We start from the raw sequence: 9,524 nt of genomic DNA on the forward strand, positions 1-9,524 counted from the left end.
ATATACATCTGATAAAGTGTTTCACGTTACATTAAGAGTCTTCTTATTAAATTATTAATAATAGAAAATCAACAGTTAATGCACCTTTACAGTAGTTTTTTTTCTCTCCTGGTTTTAAGTTAGATTCAGTCAATGATTGGAATCAATAAATAACATTTTATATACTCTGAAACTGGAATGTACATTGTTTTTAAGTGCTTGTCATCTGTTGCATTGTTCCTCCAAAAAAAGGCATAATTTTTTTTGGTCTTTTTTCTTTTTTTTTTTTAAACTAAAATCCCAATTAAGAACCCTGCAGGGTCACATTTTCGGCGGGCTGCTACCTCTTGCAGCTTTATCTAGTGGTGAACCAGCAGGGCTTTGGGTCACTACTGCAGCCCCAACAACCACTCGACCTCCAGCAGGAGTGTCAGACTTCCCTGCTGCGCCACCCTGCTTCTCCTCTGCTGCCTTAGTTTGCTGGTCTTTGCTCTTGGCCCCCTCCTGAGAGCCGAGCTTGATTGGCCCAAGGACGTTTTTGGCCACAGTGGTCAGCTGGCTGACGAAGCTCGTCTTGTCGCCGGGGGAGACAGGCCTTGACTTACAGAGGGAGGGTCCGCAGAGGGAGGGGGTTACCGCGGTCGGGGAGGGAGAGGGAGAGGGCGAATGCTCCTCCACCACCTCCAGGCGACACTTATCCTCCCAGTCGAGGGTTCCCCGGTAGCAGTTGACTGGACCGAGTCCCTGCCTCACCTTTCCCAGTGAGAGTGGCTGCCCATGTGGGGGAACAACCGGAGCGAGGACCCGAGTTGGCAGTTTGGGGCTTTTGGAGCCGAGGTCTGGAGTCCTGGAGTCACTGTTGTCGGCCTTTCTCAGGTTGTCCCCTGTACCTGATGGTTTAAAAGTTTTGCTCATGCTTAAAGCACCTCCTGCCACTGCTGTGGGGATACCACTGGTTTGGTCCACAGCAGAAGCTGAGCTCCTACCAAAAGCAGCACCAAGTAAACCGGACCTACTCCTGTTGTCTCTGTCCTGCTTTGGTTCAGGTCTGCCTGCCAGCTGCTGCTCCTGGAGATCTCTGCTGTTTGACAGCAAACCTTTGCCCACCTTGGGGTCTAGTTGTTTTGGAGGTATGTCTGTCTGACTCTTCTGACCACCTAAGCTTCCTGTTTTGGTAGGGGTGCTCGGAGTTATAGCTTTAGTGGTTTCTGCACCCAGTCTCGAGCTTTGCGAGTTCAAGGGCAGCTCACTTGATTGAGGTTTTCTCACTAAGGATGATTGTGGTCCAGTTGCTCCGACTCGACTTGTCCCAGCCTCTACCTCCCTCTCTTTCTCCCTCTCCCGTCCTCTCTCCCTCTCCTCCCTCTCCCTTCCAGCCAGCAGCGTTTCCCTGCTAAGTGGTGACTCCTGTCTTCCCAGTCTCCTCACAGGCTTCAGCACACCAGTCTCTGGAGTGGATGACAATGAGGGTAGAGGCGGAGGATTAGGAGGCAAATTTTCTCCATCTGTCTCCAGCAGGCTCTGGAGCCCGAGCTCACAGAGGAAGGCATCCTTCCGGTACTCAGAGTGCTGCACCTCCAGGCTATGTTTCCTCAGTGGCCCCCCAAGCCCTCCTGTAGAGCTGGACTGGGTCAGCGGTGAGCCCAGTTTCTCTGCTGACTGCACCCGCTTGAGAAGAGGCGATCGCGGTGGCTCCGCACTCTTGGGCCTGGGACGGACCACCGGCGGCGAGGAGTGGAGCTTGGCGGGGAAGGACTGGGTGGTGTTGGAGCTCCCGACGGTGTGGCCGGGCAAGGGTGGAGGAGAAGACTGGGTGGGTGAGGGTGTGTGGGCCAGCGGGGAGAGGGGTATGTTACCGGCAGATTTACACCGGGCAGAGCGATACTGGCGGTGCAGTTTTGGGGAGAGGCCGTGCAGCGAGCTAGGCCTCATGTGCTGAGAGGGAGCGGGAGAGTTTGGAGTGCTGGAGGCTGGAGAGCTGCTCTGGGAGGAAGCACCTAAAGAGAGCAGAGAGGCAGTGAAGATGTGAAGAATCCCTGAGGAAAACGCACACATTTGATTTAAAAGTAAAATATATTCTAACATTAAAAGCTCACTTTCCAAGAGACGTGCTTTGTAAATTTGGAACTCCCAATTCTCTGCTCTAAAAATGTAGTTGCTCTGTGTGCAGTTGCTACACTGAAACTGATCTGAGAGTGTATCTATTGGGTATTTCCAGCGGCCTACCCAGGTATGACGGCTCAGGGGTGGAGCGGTAACCCTGAGTCGGGGATCTTGCAGACAGGCTGTGAGTCGGGGAGCCAGGAAGACTCTCACTGGAGGACAGAGAGCGATTCAAAGAGGACAGACTGCGGCTGGTATGGAGAAGGTTGGACTGCTTGGTGATCTTACGGAACAAGGAGCTACGCTTCTTACTGCAGGATAGACAGAGAATAAAAAGACAGGAAACACAGGTTTAAATTGGGGATGACACATACTGAAACTATTTCAGTATAGTTGCAGTTTGCAGTCTTTCATGTAAAGCACACTAGCTACAAATCATATATACGTTACATTGCTGACTATTCCCCCCATGTATTGTTGGATCAGTTCTCTACCTTAAAGGTGGTCACTTATTTCCATTATATCACCTGCCATCTTTTCATGTTCCTTTGTTTTGTCAAAGTTTTGACAATTCCCCTTGCTGCTGCATTAAAGATACCCATGATCTTTGACAATAACTGAATAAGAGTAGAAGTTAAGAACATTATTTTTTTTTAAAAATGTTTTCTTTATTTAGGATCATTACATGTCAACTATACTATCATCACGGGTTACATTCTTTTACAGTCTGACCCTTTTTCTTTTTTTCCTTCTTTTTTTCCCCCATATGAATACACATCATATTACAACATTAATTAGAACAGAACATGGGGTGTTGCATAAAAATAAAACTACAGAAAAAGACACAAACACAAAAACACACAAGCAAGATGTTTAGTAGGCTTCTTTCTTTTTAAACATAGGTCAGGCATCTTGGGAAAATATACATTTTATGCCAAATTGTAATACTCTTTAATTTCCCAATGTACAATATCACATAAAATACAAAAAAGGTACCATGGGGGACTCTATAAAAAGGCAGCAAAATTATTGAAAAATCAGGAAATCCTTAACGAAAAATTTCCAAACAAAAAAAATATTGGAGCTGGGAACTTGTTCTTTGGTCCAGCCATTCCTGGGACATGTGAGCCTTGTCTGGTGAAGGCACAGTCTTCGCATCACTGACAGCTGTGGCAGAGATTGAAAAAAACTGCATTTTTTGAGAGGGGAAAAATTAGCAATTTTTTTTTGACTGTATGAATTTTCTTGGAAAGACGACATACCAGAACCAAACTGTGCCTTCACCAGACAAGACTCACATGTTCCAGTACTACAATTTGTCATACAGTGTTGCACTTTTACATAAATTGATGAAAACTATATTTTATCCGGAATATTATATCGGATAAAATATACCCGGCATTAATGATGGTGTTGCTAATTTTAACGTTAGTGTGCTCTTGTATTTCCTTTTCAGTCAGGTATTTCACTGATTTTCTGGACATTTCTTCTTTTTTCCTCTCTCTGAGTGCTACAACTTCACTTGTAGCTAGCTAGCTAAAAGCTTAGCTTTAGTAGAAAAAAAGAAATCTGCGTAGCTAATGACTACAGATGTAAATTAACATTAGCTACATGTTACTCACTTGTTAGCATGCCTGAGTAACTAAGCCTGTGACAGGATGACAGCTATGTGGAGAATGTGGCCGGCCTGAATGTTGTTTCCCTTGAAAAGTGCAAAGAGCGCCTGATTTCAACACAAAAACACTAACATTGGGTAAATGCCACCCATGAAATATGACATCCTCTACCACTAACGTCGGGTGAAAATCACCCGAACGCATGCCTCTTGAAAAAACCATAGATGGGAGGTGGGAAACAAACATACCATTAATGACATCAATGAGCAGCATGAAGCTACCCAAGGACCCATGCAAATCAGACAGCAGCAACACAATGAAAATCACATGACAAAAATCGTGCAGGTGAAAATCACCTGACGTTAGTGTTCTCGGGTTAAGTGTCTGAAAATCATTCATTTTACCCTGATCAAAAAAAGTGCAGTATGATGAAAGGCCCTGATGCGCCCATCCTTTATAGCTTACGTCCAGTTTGTTTGGGGTAAAATCGATATCGTGAGAGCACCAATTAAGAATCTTTATCTCCTCCAATAGGCCGTATTTAGTAATAACATTTAACCAAACTTTCAGAGATAAATTGATCCAGTTATTACCTATTTCCACTAAGATTTTAATTAGTCCTTTATCTTCAAACCTAGCTTGAATAGTAACTGCCCTGGACACATTCTCTTCAATTTCTTTCCATCTGGCTTGGTAGTCAGTGTTGCACCAACAACAGAGGATCCTCAGCTGGGCCACTTTATAATAGTCCTTAAGGCAGGGGAGTGCAAGTCCACCCCTCTTCTTTGTCAGTTGAAGAATTTGGAATTTTATCCTAGGTTTTCTTCCATGCCAAATGTATCGTGACAATAATTTATCCCATTCATTAAATTATTTGTCAGTTATTTCAATTGGAAGAGTCTGAAACTAATACAAAATTCTTGGCAGGATATTCATTTTTACAGATTCAATTCTTGACTCAAAGCTTAGTACTGGTATCAAATTCCATCTTGTTATGTCTTCCTTTAATTTTTGACTTAACTGGTTAAAGTTTAGAGCATATAGACTTGTCAGAGCTTTTGGTCTGTTTACTCCTAGGTATCTCATATATTCTTGGTCCCACTTTAGTTTGGTATTAGATTTTATGGTCTGGCTTGGCTTATATTGAAAATTTAGGACTTGGGTCTTTTTAATATTTAAACTGTAATCTGAAACGGAGCTAAAAACATCCAAAAAAGACAATATTTTCAAAATTGAGGTCTCTGGGTTTGTCAAATAAATTAAAACGTCGTCCGCATATAATGAGATTTTATGTTCCTGGTTGAACATTTTTATACCTACAATCTTATTGTCCTGAACGACCCCCTGTCTTAATGCTTCAACAAACATTGCAAAAAGTAGTGGATTGATTGGGCAGCCTTGTCTGGTCCCTCTCTCTAGGTCAAATGAGTTTGATATGGAGCTGTTAATTTTTATCCTTGCCCTTGGATTGCTATACAATGCTTGAATAGTTTTAATAAACGTCTGGTGAAAACCAAATTTCTGTAGTACTCTATATAAAAATTTCCAACTCACTCGATTAAATGCCTTTTCTGCGTCAAGACTCAATAATACTGCCTGAATTTTATTTTTAACTATAAGATCAATCACATGCAATGTTTGGCGAATATTATCCTGTGTCTGCCTTTGTTGAATGAAACCCGTCTGATCAAAACTTATTATCTGGGGAAGGATATTTTCAATTCTTTTTGCCAAAATATGGGTAAAGATCTTATAATCTTGGTTCAATACACTTATCGGTCGATAACTTCCACACTCCAGCTTATCTTTACCCTCTTTTGGTATCAGAGAGATCACTGCCTCTTTCCACGAGGGGGGAGTTATGCCTGTTTTTATCACATGGTTATATGTGGCCTTCATTGTAGGGATCGAATGGTCTTTCATTTCCATATACCACTCTGATGGGAATCCGTCCGGCCCCGGTGCCTCATTGGGTTTTAAATGCAATATTGCCTTTTTAATTTCTTCATCTGTAATTTAATTGATAAGCAGTTTATTTTGTTCGTCTGTCACATTGGGTAGTTTAATCACATCAAAAAAGGCTTCCATCTTTAATTCATCTATTTTGGGTTGTGTATATAAATTTTTGTAGAAAGTTTCAAATGATTGTTGGATATCTTTTGCTTTGTGCTGTATGGAGTTTGCCAAAGGATCCCGTATTCGGAATATTGTGTTCTCAGCCTGCTGTTTTTTTAATTTGTAGGCGAGTAGTTTAGCCGATGTCCCCCCTGCCTCATAGTATCTTTGTTTTAGGAAGATCATCTTCTTTTTAATGTCATTTAAATAGATTTCATTTAACTCATTTTTCTTCCTGTCTATTTCTTTTCTTATTTCTTCATTTAATGTCACTTCATGTATGTTCTCTAATTTCTTTAAATCGGTTTGTAAACTTTCCCATTTTTCTTTCCTCTGCTTTTTTAAATTAGCACAGTATCCTATAATTTTTCCCCTAAGGACCGCTTTGGATGCGTCCCAAAGAATCAGAGGAGATACTTCCCCATTATCGTTTTCTTCAAAGTAATTTTTAAAATCTGTTTTTATTTGCTCCCTTATTTGATTTAGAATTCCAGTATTCAGCCTCCAAATTGTGTTTTTCTTTTTAGTGTGTTTTTTCTTTCCACTAGAACCTCCTCCGTGGACTGGATACGGGTCTCGGCTGTGTCAATTCGCTCCTCTGCTTCCTCCATTCTTTTGTCGATTTTCTTAATATCCTCTTTTATGCCGTTAAGGTGTTGACTGAAATCCCATCTAAATTCCCGGAGCTCTGTCAAGATTAAGCCCAGGCTAGCTTCCTGGCTCGGCCCAGCGGCGGTGTCAATCTGCAGGTCATCCTCCATGTTGCTAGCGCTGCTAGCTTGTGACAGTTCGCCTTCCTCTTCTTCGTCGTGTTTATTTCTTCGTGTTTGTGTTTTCTTCACTTTTTGGGGCATGTTCTTTCCCCTGCTGTGTCCCCCCTTGCTGTAACACGTCTTCGAGAAAATTCGACTTATATACGGACACTTTTACTTCCCACAATCGGGAGCCTATTGCTCTATGCTGCCATCCTATAACGCGCCAGACCGGAAATGCAAATGCAAATCTCAAGACACACATTGCAAACAAGATAGCTACTGTGCATATTGTACTGGATGCAAGACCAGCTCCTCTCCTTTCTCCTACCATTATAATGATGTACAATGTGTTCATGTAACAAGAGATCAGCTGAGACCCCAGGACAATGCAGCCAGTGATGCAGGTGTGTGAGCTACCTGTCCTGGCCGTCTTTTCCCATCGTCCTCTTGTGTCGTCGGGCCATCTTACACTTGTAGCTGGCCTTGCGAGCAGGGCCCACTTTAATGGAGGTGTTCTCAAAAGGTGTAGTTGTCACCGTCACCTTGTTGCCACTCTGCACAGAAAAATGACAGGACATGACTGATACTTAAAATTTTCCACAGAAAAGCGTATGTACATGCAGCTCTTGCCTTAGCCTGATTTTTTTAAAGGTAGTTACTAACCTTCCAAACCCCAAAACCTGCTGGTGGGTTTGAAAGGCATCTTGTATGTATGCAATTAAGCTTAAAATTGTGATATTGCACAATTCAAAATCACTTTATTTGACAGGTCTCATTTAAAAATCTACCAGAAATAAACTATTTGCATTAATCAGATTCTGTAAAATATAAAATTAAAAATTCTGCACTCCTCGCCACAACAAAGACGCCATTAGTGACTCAGTTGTACCCAACTAGGCTGAACTGCAGGCTGTGTTTACACAGAGCAGAAAAGAGACAAGTGTTGAAAAACATGAAAATCTAAGTAGTAAAATATCCAAAGTATCCCAATTTGTCCAGTATTGGTAATAACTTGAGGCACTTGGAAAAACTGTGTATATGTTAATTCCATGTTTTTTTCATTTTTTTAAATAAAAGAAATAATCAAAGAAAGTTTTTTTTTTTCTCTGGATTTTCTTATTTATGGCATTCTAACATAGTCATACTGTATAGAAGTCATTTTTGAGTTCCCTCTATTATTTGACATTTTTTTGTGCTGTTTCCACTTGGAAAAATTAAAATGAGCTCACAGTCAGTAAAAATGTGTCAGGAGCGAAAACCACTGAAACATTATTACATTATTATATATAACACAGTACAGCTGAGCATTAATAATCGTACTGATGCCGACCTTGAGGATGAGCTCTACCACTTCAGTGTGGACCAGACCGTGGACAGGCTCCCCGTTGACATGAGTGATGAGGTCACCGGCACACAGTCCAGCTTCTTGGGCGGGACCTCCATCCTCCACATGCTGCCAATATGAGCAAAATACTTAGGTTTAGAAGAGGGAAAATCACTTGCATGTAAACATTCAGAGAACAGAGCGTAATTATCTTGTTTGAATGAACAGCTCTGTTATATCTCAAGATGAGCCGTATGTTTTCAATTCAAATTGTGTATATTTGTGTACTGTGAGATTAGAGCAGCGGTTCCAAAGCTGAATGAATGAGATTCTTGCAAGAATAATAGGCAAAGAAAATGGCTCTTTTGCTCTATTCAGCCTGATAAGACTTAATTGGATGGCAACATATTTAAATGTGCATCAGAAATGAGACAAATCACCAAGACTTCAATATTGTTAGATATTGCCACAGCAAAACTGTACAGCTTTACTTCTGCCCTAATCCTTCTCTGCACTCTTTGTACAGTTTAATCAGTTTTTTGAATTTACTGAATCCCATTAAATCCCACCGCAACTTTAAAACACACACTCAAAAGTCAAAGCACAAGTCATCCCCCATTATATTAAATTTATTCACTTGCAGAAAATGTCACTGATGTCACGGCCGTTGGCGCCGACTAGTGGCGGTACTCCCCCTCCCTCCTTTCCCTTCCTCCTTTTCCTCTAGGTGGGCGTGAGCGGCAGTGCAGGCGGCGCTGATGGGTTACACCTGTGCCTCATCTCCGTGCAATCAAGCTGAGGAGCCACACCTGGGTTTGACTCGCCACTTCACTCTCTCTGCCAGTACTTAAACCAGCTCCAAACCATCAGCAGAGGCCGGACCGTGATCAACTGATAGTCAGTGTTTGTTCTAGCTCTCGTTTTGCTCCGTGCCTTGCTTGCTCTGTGGCTAACTGTCTCTCCGCTTCCCCAGGACTCCACCAGCCAGCGTGTGTGCTCCTCCAACCACCCTCATCTTCTCCCTCCGTTCCCTGCCGGACTCCCTGTTGCCGTCTCCCTGGTTTCCCGTCCTCACCACCGTTCTGCTGCGCCGTCTGCATTCCGCTCCGCCTGCCTTCCCCGCTCCCTCTCCGGTTTCCCTCAGCTAAGTTATTAGCCGCTAGCTTCGTGTGTTTTTTAGTATAGCTTCGTGATCCTTAGTTTCTTTAGTCTAGTTTATTATTCCTGTTATAGCCTCGTGTGCTTAGCATAGCTTCGTGATCCTTGGTTTCTTTAGAGTAGTTTATTATTCCTGTTATAGCCTCGTGTGCTAGTATAGCTTCGTGATCCTTGGTTTCTTTAGAGTAGTTTATTATTCCTAGTTATAGCTTCGTGTGTTTTAGTATAGCTTCTTTATCCGAGTGTCTCACTGAGCCTTATTTGCTTAGTCTCTTTTCGTTCCTCGTTCTAGCTTAGCTTTCGTTTTCTTAGCCTTTTGTTTGTATTAGCTTCTTACCCGCTTTACCACTCGTGTAGTTTTAGTTTCAGTTCCCGAGTGCGTTTTTCGTTATCGTTAGTTTTAGGTTGGCTTTCCGTCTGTGGTCTTACCACCAGCTTGGTTAGTGTTTGTTTTCTTGCCCTATTGTAAAATAA

The 9,524-nt window shown here is 42.5% G+C and overlaps 1 protein-coding gene across 1 annotated transcript in view; it reads right to left on the reverse strand.

Annotated features, from left to right (window-relative positions):
* Positions 1-287: 287 nt before the first annotated feature.
* Positions 288-9,524, reverse strand: part of mast1a (microtubule associated serine/threonine kinase 1a) — a 91,961-nt gene continuing 82,724 nt past the window's right edge. The window contains exons 24-27 of the mRNA XM_008277117.1: positions 7,899-8,021; positions 6,986-7,122; positions 2,206-2,393; positions 288-1,976 (exon numbers count right to left, since the gene is read on the reverse strand). Coding sequence (XP_008275339.1) covers positions 301-1,976; positions 2,206-2,393; positions 6,986-7,122; positions 7,899-8,021 — 2,124 coding nt within the window. The 3' untranslated portion in view covers positions 288-300. The remainder of the gene's footprint in view (positions 1,977-2,205; positions 2,394-6,985; positions 7,123-7,898; positions 8,022-9,524) is intronic.

The sequence above is a fragment of the Stegastes partitus genome, unplaced genomic scaffold, assembly GCF_000690725.1.
Source record: "Stegastes partitus isolate 25-593 unplaced genomic scaffold, Stegastes_partitus-1.0.2 Scaffold3, whole genome shotgun sequence".
Classification (NCBI taxonomy): Eukaryota; Metazoa; Chordata; class Actinopteri; family Pomacentridae; genus Stegastes; species Stegastes partitus.